At 48.7% G+C, this 18,872-nt stretch overlaps 2 protein-coding genes across 5 annotated transcripts in view; one reads left to right on the top strand and one right to left on the bottom strand.

The window, feature by feature from the left end:
- Nucleotides 1-231: 231 nt before the first annotated feature.
- On the bottom strand, nt 232-15,428 carry LOC146009938 (uncharacterized). Of its 4 annotated transcripts, XM_083150605.1 has the most exons (4): nt 15,274-15,419; nt 12,011-12,071; nt 9,411-9,578; nt 232-3,906 (listed from the first exon to the last, which is right to left on the bottom strand). In XM_083150605.1, exon 4 carries the CDS (start codon nt 3,887-3,889, stop codon nt 2,138-2,140), a length of 1,752 nt encoding a protein of 583 aa, XP_083006731.1. In that variant the 5' UTR covers nt 3,890-3,906; nt 9,411-9,578; nt 12,011-12,071; nt 15,274-15,419; the 3' UTR covers nt 232-2,137. The 4 variants fall into 4 exon arrangements, with proteins under 4 accessions (XP_083006731.1, XP_083006730.1, XP_083006732.1 ...); XM_083150604.1 differs by lacking the exon at nt 12,011-12,071 and having other exon boundaries at nt 15,274-15,428; XM_083150606.1 differs by lacking the exon at nt 9,411-9,578.
- A 1,292-nt stretch (nt 15,429-16,720) lies between these two features.
- Nucleotides 16,721-18,872, top strand: part of LOC146009513 (uncharacterized) — a 63,726-nt gene continuing 61,574 nt past the window's right edge. The window contains exons 1-3 of the mRNA XM_083149956.1: nt 16,721-16,825; nt 16,946-17,060; nt 17,541-17,732. Coding sequence (XP_083006082.1) covers nt 16,809-16,825; nt 16,946-17,060; nt 17,541-17,732 — 324 coding nt within the window. The 5' untranslated portion in view covers nt 16,721-16,808. The remainder of the gene's footprint in view (nt 16,826-16,945; nt 17,061-17,540; nt 17,733-18,872) is intronic.

The raw sequence follows: 18,872 nt of genomic DNA, 5'->3' as shown, positions 1-18,872 counted from the left end.
CACGGCTATGGTCGACGATGAAAAAGGTTGACATGAGTTTTTGAAGATTTATTTTTCATTTTAAGAATGTTTTCATATTCATTCTCATGTGTCGACATGGTCACCAATGAAGTGCCACACTTATGTCAACATTTAATGTGTTGACCATTCTGTGTTGATTTTTTCTTGTGGCGAATTGCGGCACCCCAGCGACCCCCTCCCGTGGTTCACGGCACCCCTAAGCCCCTCTTTAGTCCCCCGTATACTCACACACCCCTATCACTACCCAGCTTCCTGCTCTCCTGAACCGTAACTTCCATCACTGGGGAGTCGCTGACGCTGTTTTGCCCACATGCCCCTATCATGCCTCATATCCCAGCCTCCTGCTCTCATGTACCCTAACTCCCACCCAGTAGGAGGAGACACTGACTCAGGGCCACCATCCTGTACTGCCACGCTGGACCCTCACCCACTGGCAGAAGCTGCACAGTATCTCCCACCCTCCTCTTTAGTCCCCCTTATGCCCACACACCCCTATCACTACCCAGCCTCCTGTTTTCCTGTGTCGTGACCTCCGCCAGTGGGGAGCCACACCCACAAATGTCACTGTACCATCCACACTATCAATGTACATCTTACTCTGTAACCGCTTTTTAATTAAACAAAACAATACACACCCCCTTCCACATCATATGCTCTCTATGTAACACATTTCACGTATAACTCAAGTTGCAATACAGGCATCTTACATACAATTCTAACCATCTTTCTCATATACAAATGTTCACAAATTAAGAGGGCGCAGCCCCTTACGACGGTGTGAAGAGCGCCCGTAGGGCGCGATGAATCACCTAGTGGTTATATACTTCCTCACTTACCTCATCGACCAGCGACGCTCATCACTCTAACGAGATGTGCAGGATAAACAGTGCTCCAGCCAATCAGCTCCCAACTGTAAATGGCAGTTAGGAGCTGATTGGCTGCAGCACTATTTGGAAAGGAACTGCTCTAAGTGATAGAACAAATTTTATTTCTATAATTCAATACCTATCATTGTGATGGCTGGTAAGTACTAGGATTAGAAATACGCACATGCATGTTTGACACACGTGTTTCTAAATGTATTTATGAATTACCGGAGCATTACACATCGCCAAGTATCTGAAATGTTCCAGAAATAGTTCCATTCTCTTACACGTTCAATAGAAGGAAAAAAAATACAGACACAAGGAACATTGGCAACTTAAAGGCACAACCTAAAATATGTATATAAAAAAAATTGTGTGTAGAAATCCAAATTTAGACTTAAGGCCCCCATAATGTACATTAGGCCCAATTAGACCCAATTCTCCTGCGAGCCGCCCGGCAGCTCCCGGGGAGGCTCACATACAATTTGGCGCTTGATGTGCCATTTTTTTACATGTGATAAATTGCAATGTGTCAAATGACTGTCCGATGGCCGCTGATTGGCTGAGAGTGCTCTATCTCAGCCAATCAGAAGCTGGACAGTTATTTGACACATTGTTTGAAAGTTCTAATAGCCGCCGCTGCACTGATGATCACCGGCACCCCCCGCTGCACCCGCCTGCCACTCATTTGAGAGCCGCTGCTGCCCGTCTGCCACAGGTGGTCAGACGTCATCGTACGTGTTGCACGTCCGACCTCCTGATCCGGTCCGATGCGCACAGGACCGCGCATTGGATCGGATCAAATGTCACACACATGCGATTTTGGGCCGATTTCACACAATTTATAGGCCCAAGTGCCGAAATCACGTGGAATCGGGCCAAAATTGCATAGTGTATTGGGGCCTTTAGTTAACCAGGATATTCCCCATATAAGTGTCCCCTTTGCATAATCATGCTTGTGGCTAATTTATATAGCTGCCATTTTATCTTAGTGGTCACATGACTGCGGAAGGAACAAGTTGAATGGGAATTTGTGCCATAAACCCGTCAGTTCTTCTCAAATTCACACTCACATTTTCCCGACAGGTCATGTTTTCATATATAAACGTTCATATTTATTACAAAACTCCATAGAATACATTATTGGGGCATTCTTCCAGTTTCTAGTTTACATTTTATATATATATTATATATATATATATATATATATATATATATATATATATATATATATATATATATATATATATTCAGGACACCACTATAGCTTCTATCTTGTTGTGAACTTTCTGATGAAGAATGAGTCCCGATTTGACAGCAAAACGTTTCCCGCAGACGAAACACTCGTAGGGCTTCTCTCCTGTGTGCCGGTGCTGGTGTATCGCCAGGTCGGACTTATGGAGGAAGCACTTCCCGCAGACGCCGCAACAGTGAGATTTCTCCCCGTTGTGAGTCTTCTGGTGGTTGTACAGATACGCTTTCCTGGTAAAACATTTCCCACACTCTGAGCAAGAAAACGGTTTCTCCCCTCTGTGGGTCTTCATGTGTTCCCCTACGTAGGACTTGCTGGCGTAGCACTTCCCACATTGGGGGCACGAGTACGGCTTCTCGTTCGAGTGGCACTTTTGATGTATGGTTACGTCAGACTTGTTCATAAAACATTTCCCACACTCGGGGCAGGGGAAGGGTCTGATCCCTGTGTGCTTTTTTTGATGGTGGGCGAGGCCCGACCTGCCGAAGAAACTTTTGCCGCACTCGTCGCAGCAGAATGGCTTCTCCCCCGTGTGTATCCGCTGGTGGTCGGCCAGGATGGTTTTCCGGGAGAAGCCTTTCCCGCACTTGGTGCACAGGTACGGTTTCTCGCCCGTGTGGGTCTGCTTGTGCCGGTCCAGCGTCACTTTCAGCGTATAACATTTCCCGCAGTCCCCGCAGCAGTACGGCTTCTCACCCGTGTGAATCCGCTGGTGCTTGATCAGATTGGCCATGGAGGCGAAAAAGTTCCCGCATTCGGCGCAGAAAAACGGTTTCTCCCCCGTGTGCGTGTTTAAATGCCTGCCGAACTCCGCTTTGACAGCAAAACCCTTCCCGCATTCCGGGCAGGTGAACGGTTTGTCTCCGGTGTGTTTCATCCGGTGCACGTTCAAGTTGGACCGGCAGGAGAAGCGCTCGGCGCACTCTGAGCAGGCGAAAGGCTTCTCGCCGGTGTGGATCCGCTGATGAGCGGCCAGGATGGGCTTGCTGCTGAAACACTGTCCGCACTCGGAGCACGGGAACGGCTTTTCTACCGTGTGACTTTTCTGGTGGGAAACAAGTCTGGACTCCAGAGAGAAATGTTTTCCGCACTCGTTACAGGTGAACGGCTTCCCTGTGCTTTGGCATAACGCGGGCCCCTCGGTGATGCGGGCAGAAGAATGCAGAGTTTGTGTGTCATCGGCCGAGGCAGAACCGTCACCGTCTGCGAGGTCATCATCTACACTGGAGACCGATTCCTCCTTAATATGAATAGATGTGAACGGATCCGAGGAGTCTCCTCCCTCTGCGTAAGTATCTTTGTGTTCTGTTGGTGCACAAACGTCCGGGTCTACGAAACTGTCTTCTTCCGGTAATACCGATTCCCCCTTTATATTAATGAGAATAGTCGAATAATGTTCATCTTCTGTGGCGGTGTAAGTATCCGTGTCTGTGAGGTCTCCGTCACTCGAGGCCAATTCGCCCTTAATCGGAGAAGATGGGTATGCGGCGTCATCTGTGCGCGTATCAACGTCCGTTTCTGTGAGGTCTCCGTCCATACTAGAGACCGATTCCTCCTTAATGTGAAATAGAGAGTAATCGACGTACGTTTCGCTGTCCGTGACGTTCTCTGCTGATTCTTCCTTAATCTCGGCGGGTGGATCCGGAATGAGTTCCCGCGTCGGGTTTTCATCACAAACGTTACGGTATATGTCACACCCGGTTGAGAATTTTTCTTCCGGTTTATCCCCAGTGAAGCTGTGGTCTTCCATTCCTCCAGGGGATCAATCTGTAGATAGAAAATATATCATGATTGCAAACGTCCAATGTGGTGTACCTTTGTGGACGTCTCTGTTGTGTGTCTGGGCCAGTAACCAGGAAAATTTATGTGACTACTAAACAGGATGGATAGATGTTTGAGCATTAGAAAAAGCCTGTTTAGGGTCCCTGGGGCTATGGATGGAAAGAGACGGCAGGCCCCATTCATTAGGCCCATTTCGCTTCTTCAGCAATCAGGCTGAGTGAGGGTGTGTTTTTTTTCCTCGCTGCTATGTTTGGAGGTGCCCATTTTCCCCAGGAGAAGACCTTGATCTTCTCACAGTACAGTACATATACAAATATATATATATATATATATATAAATGGGAGAGGGTCGCGGCACTCGGGACTGACGAAGAAACGGACGACTGGAGCCAAAAAATGGTTGACGTTTCAGCCTTTTAATTCAAGGCTTTTTTCAAAACAGCTTACGAATTAAAAGGCTGAAACGTCAACCATTTTTTGGCTCCAGTCGTCCGTTTCTTCGTCAGTCCCGAGTGCCGCGACCCTCTCCCATTTATATCCCGGGTCCCATTGCGGTAGGTCCCCTCTGAGGGCACCGGGCAGATTAACATCACAGGAATCGAGTGCCAGCACCCCTCCAGCATATATATATATATATATATATATATATATATATATATATATAACAGCTTCATTGGTGGCTGCATTCTATAAATAAAGAAGAAAAGAAGAGAGTGGATATGTGTGGACTGCACAGTGGGGATGGGATGAGATAGGAACGGTGTATGAAGGATAAGTGGCTGGTACTGGGATACTGAAATCCCGAAGAGCTGATAAGTTGTCCAAGAAAAGGAGGATTAATGGGCCCTACACACAGGGTGACATTTAGGCATTTTCTGTGCAATTTTAGCAAATCACAAAAAAATGCCCCCGCTGTTCTAAACCTGCCCACGATTCAGAACGACCCCTTCGGATAATGTCACGCAGTCGCTCAGAAGGTCCTGCATATCTCCAGCATGTGTGGTGCGGGCACACGAGCAGGGTGTTACTGTATAATGCCCCATTCCCAGCAGTCACCTCTCCGGTCACATCCCCGGTGTTACTGTATAACATCCCATTCCCAGCAGTCACCTCTCCTGTCACATCCCCCGGTGTTACTGTATAACGTCCCATTCCCAGCAGTCACCTCTCCGGTCACATCCCCCGGTGTTACTGTATAACGTCCCATTCCCAGCAGTCACCTCTCCGGTCACATCCCCCGGTGTTACTGTATAATGCCCCATTCCCAGCGGTCACCTCTCCGGTCACATCCCCCGGTGTTACTGTATAACGTCCCATTCCCAGCAGTCACCTCTCCGGTCACATCCCCCGGTGTTACTGTATAATGTCCCATTCCCAGCAGTCACCTCTCCGGTCACATCCCCCGGTGTTACTGTATAACGTCCCATTCCCAGCAGTCACCTCTCCGGTCACATTCCCCGGTGTTACTGTACATTGTCCCATTCCCAGCAGTCACCTCTCCGGTCACATCCCCCGGTGTTACTGTATAATGCCCCATTCCCAGCGGTCACCTCTCCGGTCACATCCCCCGATGTTACTGTATAATGCCCCATTCCCAGCAGTCACCTCTCCGGTCACATCCCCGGTGTTACTGTATAACATCCCATTCCCAGCAGTCACCTCTCCTGTCACATCCCCCGGTGTTACTGTATAACGTCCCATTCCCAGCAGTCACCTCTCCGGTCACATCCCCCGGTGTTACTGTATAACGTCCCATTCCCAGCAGTCACCTCTCCGGTCACATCCCCCGGTGTTACTGTATAACATCCCATTCCCAGCAGTCACCTCTCCGGTCACATCCCCCGGTGTTACTGTATAATGCCCCATTCCCAGCGGTCACCTCTCCGGTCACATCCCCCGATGTTACTGTATAACGCCCCATTCCCAGCAGTCACCTCTCCGGTCACATCCCCCGGTGTTACTGTATAACGTCCCATTCCCAGCAGTCACCTCTCCGGTCACATCCCCCGGTGTTACTGTATAACGTCCCATTCCCAGCAGTCACCTCTCCTGTCACATCCCCCGGTGTTACTGTATAACGTCCCATTCCCAGCAGTCACCTCTCCGGTCACATCCCAGGTGTTACTGTATAATGTCCCATTCCCAGCAGTCACCTCTCCGGTCACATCCCCGGTGTTACTGTATAATGCCCCATTCCCAGCAGTCACCTCTTCGGTCACATCCCCTGGTGTTACTGTATAATGCCCCATTCCCAGCAGTCACCACTCCGGTCACATCCCCCGGTGTTACTGTATAATGCCCCATTCCCAGCAGTCACCTCTCCGGTCACATCCCCCGGTGTTACTGTATAATGTCCCATTCCCAGCAGTCACCTCTCCGGTCACATCCCCCGGTGTTACTGTATAACTTCCATTCCCAGCAGTCACCTCTCCGGTCACATCCCCCGGTGTTAATGTATAACGTCCCATTCCCAGCAGTCACCTCTCCGGTCACATCCCCCGGTGTTACTGTATAACGTCCCATTCCCAGCAGTCACCTCTCCGGTCACATCCCCCGGTGTTAATGTATAACGTCCCATTCCCAGCAGTCACCTCTCCGGTCACATCCCCCGGTGTTACTGTATAACGTCCCATTCCCAGCAGTCACCTCTCCTGTCACATCCCCCGGTGTTACTGTATAACGTCCCATTCCCAGCAGTCACCTCTCCTGTCACATTCCCCGGTGTTACTGTATAACGTCCCATTCCCAGCAGTCACCTCTCCGGTCACATCTTCCGGTGTTACTGTATAACGTCCCATTCCCAGCAGTCACCTCTCCGGTCACATCCCCCGGTATTACTGTATAACGTCCCATTCCCAGCAGTCACCTCTCCTGTCACATCCCCCGGTATTACTGTATAATGCCCCATTCCCAGCAGTCACCTCTCCTGTCACATCCCCCGGTGTTACTGTATAATGCCCCATTCCCAGCAGTCACCTCTCCGGTCACATCCCCGGTGTTACTGTATAACGTCCCATTCCCAGCAGTCACCTCTCCGGTCACATCCCCGGTGTTACTGTATAACGTCCCATTCCCAGCAGTCACCTCTCCTGTCACATCCCCCGGTGTTACTGTATAACGTTCCATTCCCAGCAGTCACCTCTCCGGTCACATCTCCGGTGTTACTGTATAACGTCCCATTCCCAGCAGTCACCTCTCTGGACATATCCCCCGGTGTTACTGTATAACGTCCCATTCCCAGCAGTCACCTCTCCGGTCACATCCCCCGGTATTACTGTATAACGTCCCATTCCCAGCAGTCACCTCTCCTGTCACATCCCCCGGTATTACTGTATAATGCCCCATTCCCAGCAGTCACCTCTCCTGTCACATCCCCCGGTGTTACTGTATAATGCCCCATTCCCAGCAGTCACCTCTCCGGTCACATCCCCGGTGTTACTGTATAACGTCCCATTCCCAGCAGTCACCTCTCCGGTCACATCCCCGGTGTTACTGTATAACGTCCCATTCCCAGCAGTCACCTCTCCTGTCACATCCCCCGGTGTTACTGTATAACGTTCCATTCCCAGCAGTCACCTCTCCGGTCACATCTCCGGTGTTACTGTATAACGTCCCATTCCCAGCAGTCACCTCTCTGGACATATCCCCCGGTGTTACTGTATAACGTCCCATTCCCAGCAGTCACCTCTCCGGTCACATTCCCCGGTGTTACTGTATAATGTCCCATTACCAGCAGTCACCTCTCTGGTCACATCCCCGGTGTTACTGTATAATGTCCCATTCCCAGCAGTCAGCTCTCCAGTCACATCCCCCGGTGTTACTGTATAATGCCCCATTCCCAGCAGTCACCTCTCCGGTCACATCCCCGGTGTTACTGTATAATGCCCCATTCCCAGCAGTCACCTCTCCGGTCACATTCCCTGGTGTTACTGTATAACGTCCCATTCCCAGCAGTCACCTCTACGGTCACATCCCCCGGCGTTACTGTATAACGTCCCATTCCCAGCAGTCACCTCTCCGGTCACATCCCCCGATGTTACTGTATAACGTCCCATTCCCAGCAGTCACCTCTCAGGTCACATCCCCCGGTGTTACTGTATAACGTCCCATTCCCAGCAGTCACCTCTCAGGTCACATCCCCCGATGTTACTGTATAACGTCCCATTCCCAGCAGTCACCTCTCCGGTCACATCCCCCGATGTTACTGTATAACGTCCCATTCCCAGCAGTCACCTCTCCGGTCACATCCCCGGTGTTACTGTATAATGTCCCATTCCCAGCAGTCACCTCTCCGGTCACATTCCCCGGTGTTACGGTATAATGTCCCATTACCAGCAGTCACCTCTCTGGTCACATCCCCGGTGTTACTGTATAATGTCCCATTCCCAGCAGTCACCTCTCAGGTCACATCCCCCGATGTTACTGTATAACGTCCCATTCCCAGCAGTCACCTCTCAGGTCACATCCCCCGATGTTACTGTATAACGTCCCATTCCCAGCAGTCACCTCTCCGGTCACATCCCCCGATGTTACTGTATAACGTCCCATTCCCAGCAGTCACCTCTCCGGTCACATCCCCGGTGTTACTGTATAATGTCCCATTCCCAGCAGTCACCTCTCCGGTCACATTCCCCGGTGTTACGGTATAATGTCCCATTACCAGCAGTCACCTCTCTGGTCACATCCCCGGTGTTACTGTATAATGTCCCATTCCTAGCAGTCACCTCTCCAGTCACATCCCCCGGTGTTACTGTATAATGCCCCATTCCCAGCAGTCACCTCTCCGGTCACATCCCCGGTGTTACTGTATAATGCCCCATTCCCAGCAGTCACCTCTCTGGTCACATCCCCCGGTGTCACTGTATAATGTCCCATTCCCAGCAGTCACCTCTCCGTCACATCCCCCGGTATTACTGTATAATGTCCCATTCCCAGCAGTCACCTCTCCTGTCACATCCCCCATTGTAACTGTATAATGTCCCATTCCCAGCAGTCACCTCTCCGGTCACCTCTCTGGTCACATCCCCCGGTGTTACTGGGGGAACGTCCCATTCCCAGCAGTCACCTCTCCAGTCACATCCCCCGGTGATACTGTATAACGTCCGACTCCGAGCAGTCACCTCTCCCATCACATCCCACAGTGTTACTGTATAACGTCCCATTCCCAGCAGTCACCTCTCCGGTCAAATCCCCGGTGTTACTGTGTAACGTCCCATTCCCAGCAGTCACCTCTCCGGTCACATTTCCTGGTGTTACTGTATAACGTCCCATTCCCAGCAGTCACATCCCCTGGCGTTACTGTATAACGTCCCATTCCCAGCAGTCACCTCTCCGGTCACATCCCCGGTGTTACTGTATAACGTCCCATTCCCAGCAGTCACCTCTCCGGTCACATCCCCCGGTGTTACTGTATAATGTCCCATTCCCAGCAGTCACCTCTCCGGTCACACCCCCGGTGTTACTGTAAAACATCCCATTCCCAGCAGTCACCTCTCCGGTCAGCAGCTGAATGATCTTGTTGGTGAGTTCCAGGATCTTCTGGTCATTGTGCCTCTTATGTATCAGTGTGAGTGAGGTGGAGGCACTGGGATGGGGCACTGGGTCCTGCCCAATCCTACCAACACTCTGCCCAGATTGCTTCACAACAATATAATAAACCTAAATAATGAGAATCTAATCAGTATCAAGGAAGAGAAAGAGAGTGAGACCTATTATACAAACGGTCTCTTACAATTTGAAACAGAATTTGAGAGCAGATAAGTGCCACTTGGCCCATCTAGTCTTGTCCTTCATACATGCATTGGTCTTATCTCAAAAATGTTTTGCATTTCTTCTCTGACTGGGGTGTTGCTTTCTACTTTGTTGGTTCTAGCACAGTGTGGTCTGTATTTCAGCATTGATATACAGACCAGACTGTGCTAGAAGCAAACAAACCACAGAGTGACACCCCGGACAGGGAAGAGAAACTGCACACATTTTGAAAGTTGTTGGGTGCTAGAATGAACACTAAAGGGTGTGTATGGGGGTGAATGAATGGAGCATTATTACCTGCTGGGCATGCACTGTGTATGGGGGTGAATGAATGGGGTGTTATCACCTCCTGGACATGCAATATGTATGGGGGGAATGAATGAGGCATGGGCATGCAATGTGTAAGGGGGTAAATTAATGTGGTAGAATCATCTACTAGGAATGTAATATGTATAGTGGGTGAATGAATGGGATATAATCACCTGCTGTGCATGCACTGTGTAAGGATGTGAATGAATGGGGTATAATTACCTGCTGGGCATGCAATAAGTAAGGGGGTGAATGAATGGGGTATAATTACCTGCTGGGCATGCAATGTGTTAGGGGGTGAATGAATGGGGTATAATTACCTGATGGGCATGCAATGTGTAAGGGGGTGAATGAACGTGGTAGAATTACCTGATGGGCATGCAATGTGTAAGGGGGTGAATGAACGTGGTAGAATCATCTACTAGGAATGTAATATGTATAGTGGTTGAATGAATGGGGTATAATCACCTGCTGCGCATGGACTGTGTAAGGATGTGAATGAATGGGGTATAATCACCTGCTGGGCATGCAATGTGTTAGGGGTGAATGAATGGGGTATAATCACCTGATGGGCATGCAATGTGTAAGGGGGTGAATGAATGTGGTATAATCACCTGCTGGGCATGCAATGTGTAAGGGGGTGAATGAATGGGGTATAATCACCTGCTGGGCATGCAATGTGTAAGGGGGTGAATGAATGGGGTATAACTACCTGATGGGCATGCAATGTGTAAGGGGGTGAATGAATGGGGTATAATTACCTGATGGGCATGCAAAGTGTAAGGGGGTGAATGAATGGGGTATAATAACCTGCTGGGCATGCACTGTGTAAGGGGGTGAATGAATGGGGTATAATTACCTGCTGGGCATGCAATGCGTAAGGGGGTGATGAATGGGGTATAATTACCTGCTGGGCATGCATTGTGTAAGGGGGTGATGAATGGGGTATAATCACCTGCTGGGCATGCAATGTGTATGGGGGTGAATTAATGTGGTATAATCACCTGCTGGGCATGCACTATGTAAGGGGGTGAATGAATGGGGTATAATCACCTGCTGGGCATGAAATATGTAAGGGGGTGATGAATGGGGTATAATCACCTGCTGGGCATGCACTGTGTAAGGGGGTGAATGAATGGGGTATAATCACCTGCTGGAAATGCAATGTGTTAGGGGTGAATGAATGGGGTATAATTACCTGCTGGGCATGCAATGTGTTAGGGGTGAATGAATGGGGTATAATTACCTGATGGGCATGCAATGTGTAAGGGGGTGAATGAATGGGTTATAATTATCTGATGGGCATGCAATGTGTAAGGGGGTGAATGAATGGGGTATAATCACCTGCTGGGCATGCAATGTGTTAGGGGTGAATGAATGGGGTATAATTACCTGATGGGCATGCAATGTGTAAGAGGGTGAATGAACGTGGTAGAATTACCTGATAGGCATGCAATGTGTAAGGGGGTGAATGAACGTGGTAGAATCATCTACTAGGAATGTAATACGTATAGTGGGTGAATGAATGGGGTATAATCACCTGCTGTGCATGCACTGTGTAAGGGTGTGAATGAATGGGGTATAATTACCTGCTGGGCATGCAATGTTTAAGGGGGTGAATGAATGGGGTATAATCACCTGCTGGGCATGCAATGTGTAAGGGGGTGAATGAATGGGGTATAATCACCTGATGGGCATGCAATGTGTAAGGGGGTGAATGAATGGGGTATAATCACCTGCTGGGCATGCAATGTGTAAGGGGATGAATGAATGGGGTATACCTGATGGGCATGCAATGTGTAAGGGGGTGAATGAATGGGGTATAATTACCTGATGGGCATGCAATGTGTAAGGGGGTGAATGAATGGGGTATAATTACCTGATGGGCATGCAATGTGTAAGGGGGTGAATGAATGAGGTATAATTACCTGCTGGGCATGCACTGTATAAGGGGGTGAATGAATGGGGTATAATCACCTGCTGGGCATGTGTGACAGTGCCCCTGTTCGGTGTGGTGCAAGATGGCGTACCTTAATCTGGAGCTGGTGACGGCGGCGGCTTCTGGATTCTTTGCGGCTTCTGCTGGAGAACCTGTGGCAGGGAACGGCACAACCCAAGGGACCCACAAAAGACAACGTTACTTCGGTTAGCAGCGACAAATATTTATTAAAGGAAAACAACTGCACTAGTCGCTGTGATATACTCCTACACATATGCAAACATCAATAAGAAAGATAAAAAAACACAAAGACAATGACATCAAAGAGAGCAATATTAAAGACAATAATATGACATCACTAGAATACTATACTGCACATATAACACAATACTGCACATATAACACTATACTGCACATACAACACTATACTGAACTATAGTCCCTGGTGCGAGGAAAACAGTCAATGAAGAAACGGTCCCACGAAGGAAGATCCTCACAAGTACAAGGGTAGGCCCTACCTTAGTGTGCACACTACTATATAAAGGCCAGAAAATATTAATGGTCCCCTATAACGGGGTACAGGCGAGTCCCCGTTACCTAGGGCAACTCCCTGCTAGACATACAACACAGGCTGTAGATATAGGCTTGGCAGTGGTGGCAAATCTGGCATGCAGCCAGAGGGGCGTTGCAGGTGTCTCTGGGCTGGTAATGTCGCAGGGTGATCAGCACCCCAATAACAGTTGTCCCCTATGCAGTGGAGAGCCACTTCAATAGCTGGGTAAAGTGGGCCAATTTGGGGTGCAGGCCAGCCTGGGGGTAGGGGAGCTCCTGTACCTTAACTCTCAGCTGCAGATGCCAGCTCCTGCTGGTCATGACTCTTCAGGGTCTCTCACTCCTCTCTGGGTCTCTCACTCCTCTCTGGGTCTCACTCTGCCTGGCACCTATCAGCAGCACCTGATCTCCTCTTCAGTGCAGGACAGGGGAACAGCTTCTCCATTCACTGCACACACGCTGCTGGGCTTTCTCCTCTCTCTGCCTGACTCTCACCATGCTCCCAGCACGTCTTCTCACTCTCTTCTCACTCTCTGGGATCACCTCTGACCTCTCAGCTTCCTGTCACAAGTGCAGGGGAGCTGGGACACTAGCTGTCTGTTAACCCCTCACAGCCCTGCTGTTTCTATAAAAATGCAGTTCTTTCTCTGAGCAGCATTAGCTGCAATTGACCTTCTTTGAGGGCACAGGGACACCTCTGGAGTGGACTGCCACACATGCACTGTGTAAGGGGGTGAATGAATGGGGTATAATTACCTGCTGGGCATGCAATGCGTAAGGGGGTGATGAATGGGGTATAATTACCTGCTGGGCATGCATTGTGTAAGGGGGTGATGAATGGGGTATAATTACCTGCTGGGCATGCAATGTGTATGGGGGTGAATTAATGTGGTATAATCACCTGCTGGGCATGCACTATGTAAGGGGGTGAATGAATGGGGTATAATCACCTGCTGGGCATGAAATATGTAAGGGGGTGATGAATGGGGTATAATCACCTGCTGGGCATGCACTGTGTAAGGGGGTGAATGAATGGGGTATAATCACCTGCTGGAAATGCAATGTGTTAGGGGTGAATGAATGGGGTATAATTACCTGCTGGGCATGCAATGTGTTAGGGGTGAATGAATGGGGTATAATTACCTGATGGGCATGCAATGTGTAAGGGGGTGAATGAATGGGTTATAATTATCTGATGGGCATGCAATGTGTAAGGGGGTGAATGAATGGGGTATAATCACCTGCTGGGCATGCAATGTGTTAGGGGTGAATGAATGGGGTATAATTACCTGATGGGCATGCAATGTGTAAGAGGGTGAATGAACGTGGTAGAATTACCTGATAGGCATGCAATGTGTAAGGGGGTGAATGAACGTGGTAGAATCATCTACTAGGAATGTAATACGTATAGTGGGTGAATGAATGGGGTATAATCACCTGCTGTGCATGCACTATGTAAGGGGGTGAATGAATGGGGTATAATCACCTGCTGGGCATGCAATGTGTAAGGGGGTGAATGAATGGGGTATAATCACCTGATGGGCATGCAATGTGTAAGGGGGTGAATGAATGGGGTATAATCACCTGCTGGGCATGCAATGTGTAAGGGGATGAATGAATGGGGTATACCTGATGGGCATGCAATGTGTAAGGGGGTGAATGAATGGGGTATAATTACCTGATGGGCATGCAATGTGTAAGGGGGTGAATGAATGAGGTATAATTACCTGCTGGGCATGCACTGTATAAGGGGGTGAATGAATGGGGTATAATCACCTGCTGGACATGCAATGTGTAAGGGGGTGATGAATGGGGTATAATTACCTGCTGGGCATGCAATGTGTAAGGGGGTGATGAATGGGGTATAATTACCTGATGGGCATGCAATGTGTAAGGGGGTGAATGAATGGGGTATAATTACCTGATGGGCATGCAATGTGTAAGGGGATGAATGAATGGGGTATAATCACCTGATGGGCATGCAATGTGTAAGGGGGTGATGAATGGGGTATAATCACCTGCTGGGCATGCACTGTGTAAGGGGGTGAATGAATTGGGTATAATCACCTGCTGGAAATGCAATGTGTTAGGGGTGAATGAATGGGGTATAATTACCTGCTGGGCATGCACTATGTAAGGGGGTGAATGAATGGGGTATAATCACCTGCTGGACATGCAATGTGTAAGGGGGTGATGAATGGGGTATAATCACCTGCTGGGCATGCACTGTGTAAGGGGGTGAATGAATTGGGTATAATCACCTGCTGGAAATGCAATGTGTTAGGGGTGAATGAATGGGTTATAATTACCTGCTGGGCATGCACTGTGTAAGGGGGTGAATGAATGGGGTATAATCACCTGCTGGGCATGCAATGTGTTAAGGGGTGAATGAATGGGGTATAATTACCTGATGGGCATGCAATGTGTAAGGGGGTGAATGAACGTGGTATAATTACCTGATAGGCATGCAATGTGGTGAATGAATGGGGTATAATCACCTACAGGGCATGCAATGTGTAAGGGGGTGAATGAATGGGGTATCATCACCTGCTCGGCATGGGCTGTTAAGGGGGTGGGTGAATGAATAGAGTATAATCATCATCTCCTGGGCATGCAATGTGTAAGGGGGTGAATGAATGGGGTATAATCACCTGCTGGGCATGGGCTGTTTATGGGGGTGAATGAATAGAGTATAATCATCTCCTGGGCATGAAATGTGTGTGGAGGTGAATGATTAAGGTACAGACACATCCTTAGCATCCTCTCTGTATAATATAAATAAATAAAATCCCGAACACCAACCGGTATCGGCGCCTCTTCGTCCCTCACATAACAAATCACGATTCATGTTTTATTCCGGGTTGCCGGTGACATATAACTTCCGCATCCAGATGCCAGACATCCGGGCTCTGCGTTCCACCCGTTTACCGGAGTCTGTGTTTCATAGGACTTCCTGGTTTTGCGTTCCAATTGACTGATGGGGGGGGTATGCGTTTCAGCAGGCTTCCGGGTTTTTGCGTGCCATCTGACTTCCTGCTTATGCGTTCCACAGAACTTTCGGGTTCTACGGGTTCTACGGACGCAGCCTCAGTGGCTGCTGCTGGTCTATGGAAACATGGCTGCCGCCACACAGACAGGGCTGGAGTCTCCAAAGCAGACGTTCTTCCTCTTGTGACTAGACACAACTTAATGTCATCTGCAATTGGCTAGTTTCCGTCACGTGATATTGTGACAGGGTACGTTGTAGGAGAGGCTGCTGAAAGTAAATGACTGCAACACCCAGAATCCTCTGCTTCCCACAGCGATCACTTCCGGTGTGGGCTGCTAGATGGGGGTGTAATAAGGAAGTTTACATTATTCTTTATTATATAGAGTTATCTGGCCAGTGGTGTCTGCAGGAAGGTAGTATGTTTAATATATATATTATATAAGTGTATAGATCACTGTGCTATCATCATACAGCTCTGACACCTGTCATACACCACTATGGAATTACTCTGTGCCAACATGTATACTGTACCTCTGTCACTGTAAATATATATATATATCTCAGTATTCTGTCACAGTTCCTATATATCCACATTATATAGCTATATTATATGTGCAGTCACTGTTATTATGCAGCATTGCTTTTAAATACCCCTCCCCTCCCCTTGCACCCTGTTACCATAGTAGAAAAGTCACAGATAGTATCTGCATTTGTTCCTTTGGAGATACTTTTCTGTGACCTCTGATGGCAACTTATACTCCTATCTTCAAGAAGGTCTGAAGGTGCGTACACATGGATAGATTTAGCTAAAGATCTGGGCGTTCCCGACCGATTGAAACAAGCAATCGCTCAAATCGTTCCGTGTGTATGAACGATATATCGGACGATACGGGTACCCGACGGTCATTGGTGGAGGTTGCTGAAATTTCCTGAATGCAGAAAGATCAGCGACCAATCGTTTTATGTGTAATGAACGATTTGGTAAAGCTAATTGACTCCAACTCCCCTACACCATCGTTAACGATCAATCGTTCATGTGTAATAATTTGCTCAATCGTTCATAATTTGACACCAAATCGTTTGTGCAGGAGTTCAGAGGAAATATTTAAAGACATTGAATCATTTGCCAAATCTATCCGTGGAGAAGTTTTAACCATTAAAGATCTATATCCTACCTCCCAACATTCCAGGAGCTACAATATGCTCTGTTCCTGGGCTTACCTCTTATGTATGATTACCATCACCTGTGCTTATACACCTTTCTTATCAGTTACCTAGTTTAACACAGGTGTTGGCAGTGACAAAGCAACACAGATGTCCAGGAACAGAGCATTGTGTCCCTCCTGGAATGGGTCATGTTGGGAGGTGTGTCTATATTACAACTTAAATATATTGCAATATATATTAAACATGTATAATAATTGATCTGCATTTATATGATATGTTTCTAATTTGAGTTATTTACTTTTGTATTCCCGAAAATAGATTCAGTATAACAAGTAAGATTTTACATGGACTAAGAATGAGCAAGTACGGGAACAGGATGACCGAGAGTATTATAAACCTTACTCTGGAGATCATCTACCTGCTGACTGGGGAGGTGAGGTCACAGTGACATCACTCTTATCTCTATTACTGACACCGGGACCTGACCGGGGAGGTGAGGGGGTCTGGGAGCGTCACAGTGACATCACTCGTATCTCAATTACGAACACCGGGACCTGACTGGGGAGGTGAGGGGGTCTGGGAGCGTCACAGTGACATCACTCTTATCTCTATTACTGACACAGGGACCTGACTGGGGAGGTGAGGGGGTCTGGGAGCGTCACAGTGACATCACTCTTATCTCTATCACTGACACAGGGACCTGATTGGTGAGGTGAGGGGGTCTGGGAGCGTCACAGTGACATCACTCTTATCTCTATTACTGACACAGTGACCTGACTGGGGAGGTGAGGGGGTCTGGGAGCGTCACAGTGACATCACTCTATACTAAGTGACCTTAGTGACCATCATCCTTCTTTTTTTTTTTTTTTTAGTTAATCTACTTTTATTCAAGCAAAGTGTTTTAATTTTGTAGGATTATATTGTTGTGAAGAAGACATCTGATGCCTGTGTAACTTCTAGGAGCCATCCTTATGTGTCAGTAGGACTGAGCAGGACCCAGAACCCCATCGAGGAGCCTCCGCCTCTTTCACTGATACATAAGAGCCTCAATGACCGGAAGATCCTGGGACTCGCCAACAAGATCATCCAGCTGCTGACAGGAGAGGTGACTGCTGGGAATGGGACGTTATACAGTAACACCGGGGGATGGGACCGGAGAGGTGACTGCTGGGAATGGGACGTTATACAGTAACACCGGGGGCATGTGACCAGAGAGGTGACTGCTGGGAATGGGACATTATACAGTAACACCGGGGGATGTGACTGGGTGATGACTGCTGGGAATGGGACGTTATACAGTAACACCGGGGGCATGTGACCAGAGAGGTGACTGCTGGGAATGGGACGTTATAGAGTAACACCAGGGGATGTGACCGGAGAGGTGACTGCTGGGAATGGGACGCTATACAGTAACATCGGGGGATGTGACTGGAGAGGTGACTGCTGGGAATGGGACGTTATACAGTAACACCGGGGGATGTGATTGGGTGATGACTGCTGGGAATGGGACGTTATACAGTAACACCGGGGATGTGACCGGAGAGGTGACTGCTGGGAATGGGACGTTATAGAGTAACACTGGTGGATGTGACTGCTGGGAATGGGGCATTATACAGTAACACAGGGAGATGTGACTGCTGGGAATGGGACATTATACAGTAACACCGGGGATGTGACTGGAGAGGTGACTGCTGAGAATGGGACGGTATACAGTAACACCGGGGGATGTGACCGGAGAGGTGACTGCTGGGAATGGGACATTATACAGTAACACTGGGGGATGTGACTGGAGAGGTGACTGCTGGGAATGGGACATTATACAGTAACACCGGGGATGTGACCGGAGAGGTGACTGCTGGGAATGAGACGTTATACAGTAACACCGGGGGATGTGACTGGAGAGGTGACTGCTGGGAATGGCGCATTATACAGTAACACCGGGAATGTGACAGGAGAGGTGACTGCTGGGAATGGGACGTTATACAGTAACACCGGGGGATGTGACTGGATAGGTGACTGCTGGAAATGGGATGTTATACAGTAACCCCAGGGGATTTGATCGGAGAGGTGACTGCTGGGAATGGGGCGTTATACAGTAACACCGGGGGATGTGACCGGAGAGGTGACTGCTGGGAATGGGATGTTATACAGTAACACCGGAGGATGTGACCGGAGAGGTGACTGCTGGGAATGGGACGTTATACAGTAACACCGGGGGATGTGACCGGAGAGGTGACTGCTGGGA

This window comes from Crinia signifera, chromosome 6 (assembly GCF_055691185.1).
Source record: "Crinia signifera chromosome 6, ASM5569118v1, whole genome shotgun sequence".
In the NCBI taxonomy this organism is placed as follows: Eukaryota; Metazoa; Chordata; class Amphibia; order Anura; family Myobatrachidae; genus Crinia; species Crinia signifera.
This window is presented reverse-complemented; position numbering and strand designations above follow the sequence as displayed.

Bases quoted from the DNA above. Each gene is read 5' to 3' on its own strand.
- LOC146009938 (XM_083150604.1), bottom strand. From the start codon at position 3,889: ATGGAAGACCACAGCTTCACTGGGGATAAACCGGAAGAAAAATTCTCA.